Source organism: Carassius auratus, chromosome 11, assembly GCF_003368295.1.
Source record: "Carassius auratus strain Wakin chromosome 11, ASM336829v1, whole genome shotgun sequence".
Taxonomy (NCBI): Eukaryota; Metazoa; Chordata; class Actinopteri; order Cypriniformes; family Cyprinidae; genus Carassius; species Carassius auratus.
In genome coordinates, this window is record NC_039253.1 from 17933593 (window position 1) to 17937503 (window position 3911).

General features: G+C 34.7%; 1 protein-coding gene across 1 annotated transcript in view; it reads right to left on the reverse strand.

Moving 5' to 3' along the window:
- Positions 1-2240: 2240 nt before the first annotated feature.
- LOC113111273 (tether containing UBX domain for GLUT4-like) overlaps positions 2241-3911 on the reverse strand; it is a 14515-nt gene continuing 12844 nt past the window's right edge. Inside the window, exons 16-17 of the mRNA XM_026275882.1 lie at positions 3294-3472; positions 2241-2346 (exon numbers count right to left, since the gene is read on the reverse strand). Of these exons, the coding sequence (XP_026131667.1) occupies positions 2336-2346; positions 3294-3472 (190 nt within the window). The 3' untranslated portion in view covers positions 2241-2335. The remainder of the gene's footprint in view (positions 2347-3293; positions 3473-3911) is intronic.

Sequence of the window (3911 nt, forward strand, 5' to 3'; positions counted from 1 at the left end):
TCATTATTGTTGTCCAAATTCATGCGCACACATTTTAATTAGACTAAATAATTCAGATGAATGTGGGACAGCAATGTATTTAGCTGAACTTTAGTATCTGCAGCTCCAAATCTAAATAAATAGAGTTAACAAACAACAAATACATACATACATTAATTAATAAATAATTTTCAACCCCTCCCGTAAAGACTCGCAGCATTTTTAAATACTTTTTAAATACATTATTTTTTATATAGGCTACTTTATAGTATAAAGTATGCAGTAAAAAACAGAAACAAAAAAAATTATAAATAATTTTCAAATCCCCTGGTTGTTTTTAATCATTTGTTTTTTGAGTATAAAAATAGTTTTAAAATAAATAAATATCTTTAGAAAAAACGAAATAAAAAATAACAACATTACATTAAACCAACTGGAAACTATTTGAAATAAAATAAGTAAAAAAAAAATGTTTAATTAAAAATGGTAAATAAATAAAATAATATATATTTCATATTATCTTAGATTTTCTGGTTTCATTTTTAGATCCCTATAATTAACCCTGGTCCAATAACTGATGTTTTTAACACAACAGCGCCACCAGCTGAAGGATCGGTGTATTCACATGCTGTAGTTCAGCTGGATTTGTTCTGCCATCTTAAGAAAACACTTCATCAAAGGACATACCCCCACGCACACTAAAACACACGCACGCACGCACACACACACACACACACACACACACTTTAAAAAGCTGGAAACGTCCAGCAGAGGGACACAAACAGCCACAAAAATCCATCAGAAGAACCTCAAACTCAATCAAGGCTACTCAATGGCAACTCGCTAAAATAAAAATAAAGCTTACATATAAAGTATATTACATATATATTTCAGTTCATGTTTATTTCAATTCAAGTAATTATGTTTTTTCATGATTTTAGTTTACAGTAATAGCTCTTGTATGGTGTGGTAATGAATTATTCACAAGACATAAGAAACACATTAAAGTACTCAAGAGTCTATTATTTTGACTTGTATATACAGTATACACACACACACACACACACACACACACACACAGGTCCAAATTTGGACACAGTCACAGTTTTCATAATTTTGGCTCTGTATTTCAAAATGATAGAATAAAAATGAAACAATGGAGATGAAATTGAAGAACAGACTCTAAGCTACAATTAAAGGGGTTGAACAAAAAATATAAAATGGTTAGAAATAAAAAAAATTTTATTTCATTTTATTTCAGTGAGCTGGCATGGCAATGTTTCTCATTTTTATCTAATATTTGTATTTTATTTTATTTCCCTGAATGAAAATGGTGATGAATAGTTTGCAACAGTAATAAACAGTTAACAGTAATAAAGCTGAAGTGTATTTTCAGTGCAGTGTACCGAGACTAAACTGAGGACAAGGACGAGGATGAGGACAAGAATGAGGACAAGAATGAGGACAAGGACGAGAATGAGGACAAGGACGAAGACGAGGACAAGAATGAGGACAAGGACGAGGACAAGAATGAGGACAAGAATGAAGACAAGAATGAGGACAAGGACGAGGACGAGGACAAGAATGAGGACAAGAATGAGGACGAGGATGAGGACGAGGATGAGGACGAGGATGAGGACAAGAATGAGGACAGGAATGAGGACAAGAACGAAGATGAGGAAAAGGATGAGGACGAGGACAAAGATGAGGACGAGGATTAGGAAAAGGATGAGGACAATGATGAGGACGAGGGGATGAGGACAAGGATGAGGACGAGGAAGAGGGGATGAGGATGAGGGGATGAGGACAAGGATGAGGGGATGAGGATGAGGACAAGGATGAGGACGAGGACAAGGACGAGGACAAGGATGAGGACAAGGATGAGGACAAGGACAAGGACAAGGACGAGGATGAGGACAAGGATGAGGACGAGGACAAGGATTAGGACAAGGATGAGGATTAAGTGTTTTGTAGGTTAAACACGAGCACAGCTGGACGTCATTAACCCGGTCAGCAGCTAGTTAACAGACCAAGTTCTGGACACCTTAAAGTTCCTTCAGATGCCGAAAACCATCGCTTGGAGAAACACACCTAAAGATGTTCATTCAAAAAACTAAACGTGACCTCAGGGTCAGACGACGTAAAAAAAAAAAAACTGGATTAGTTGATTTGTTTTCTTTTTAATACATCTACATATATATTTTTTTTTCAGAATTTAACCAGGAATACTTGATGTCAGAAATAAAGAGAAGAACTCAATGGGCAATTATCATCATGTGTTTAATTGATGCAGGTTTGCATGATTACTGTCAAACTATTGATCTACTGATGGAGAATCTGATCGCTCTCATCCTCTTCACTTCTTACCTAAAAAAACACAGGAAAAAACAACAACAAAAACAGGAGTCAAAAATGATATATGAAAATCATATATATTTTTTAAATATATTTTTCCTATATTAAACCAGATAGAAAAATAAAAAAAGATAATTGTAACTGATCACATAATTAAGTTTTTGTTTTTCATGAAGTATAAAGTCAGAATTTTGAAATATAAAGTCAGAATTGCATAATAACATCAGAATTTCAATAAAGGTCAGAATTGTGAGACATTCAATATTTCAAAATACACAGTAGAAATTTCAAAATAAGGTCATAATTAAGATATAAACTCAGAACGGAGTTATAGGTTATATAGTTGAGTTCTAGATGAGATATAAACTTAAATATAAAGTCAGAATTTCTAAATATAAAGTTAGGGTTTTGCATTTAGAAAAATGTATTCATAATTGTGAAATATAAATTCTGAACTTTTAAATCAAATAAATACAGTTCAGAATTGCAAGATCTAAAGTCAGAATTTCAGAATATTAAGTCAGAATTGCCATCAAAATATAAATTATTATTTTAAATTGTTTTAATATCTAAATTTAATATCTACAATATTACTACAGTATAGTACACTATTACTGTTTTTTAATCAAATAAATGCAGCCTTGTTGAGCAAAAACATTAGAATTAGGGATGCACTGTATTTGATTTTTACCGATATCTGACATGCCGATATTTTTCAACGTTTTTGGCCGATAGCCGATATATTCTGTTTGAGAACTACACCTAGTCTCTCCTGTGTGGAAATTATAAACATTTAAAATTTTAGACATTATCGGCCGATTCTGATATCATTCTGATAATACCGTGCATCCCTAATTATAATATCTCACGACTCCAGACGATTGAGCTCTAGAGTCGGTCTCTAGTGGTGTTTGTCTGAAATCAAACATATGAAATATTGAATAAACCCTCGAACACACCTGGCAGTTTGAGCCATTTAGGCACTTTGCTGGGGTCGGTCTGTACTGGTCTGACCGCAGCCCTCTGAGCATCACAGCCGTCCTCCGTCGCCCCCCGCTGGCCGGAGGAGTCACATGACTCGGGAGCGTGAGGGGGGTCGTCTTCAGAGACAGGAGGAGGAGGAGAGTGTGGCATACAGCTGGACACAGGAACAGGAAGTGTTTAGTGGAGATAAGTGCGTCTCTCTGACCCCTTTCATGTGACTGACTGAGGTCAGAGGTCATGACCTCCTGAGAGGCTGCAGGTCTTATAGACTTCCTGCATCAGTAAAATGTCTGAATAAAATTTGAATAGAAAAAATAAAAAGCTAAACCAAAATATGAGTTAAATGATTACTAAAATTATATTTTATATAAAGTCTATATTAATAAAAGTATTTAATCATTCTAAAATAACTGTGTGTGTGACAGCATGACAATAATTGTAATATGACTAATACTTGGAGTTAAACTTACACGAGACCTGAGATCTATACAATGATAAACTCTGGACCTCTTCAGTACAGTGTGTGTGTGTATGTGTGTGTGTGTGTGTGTGTGTGTGTGTGTGTGTCTCGTATGAAGACATCACCGTGAGCT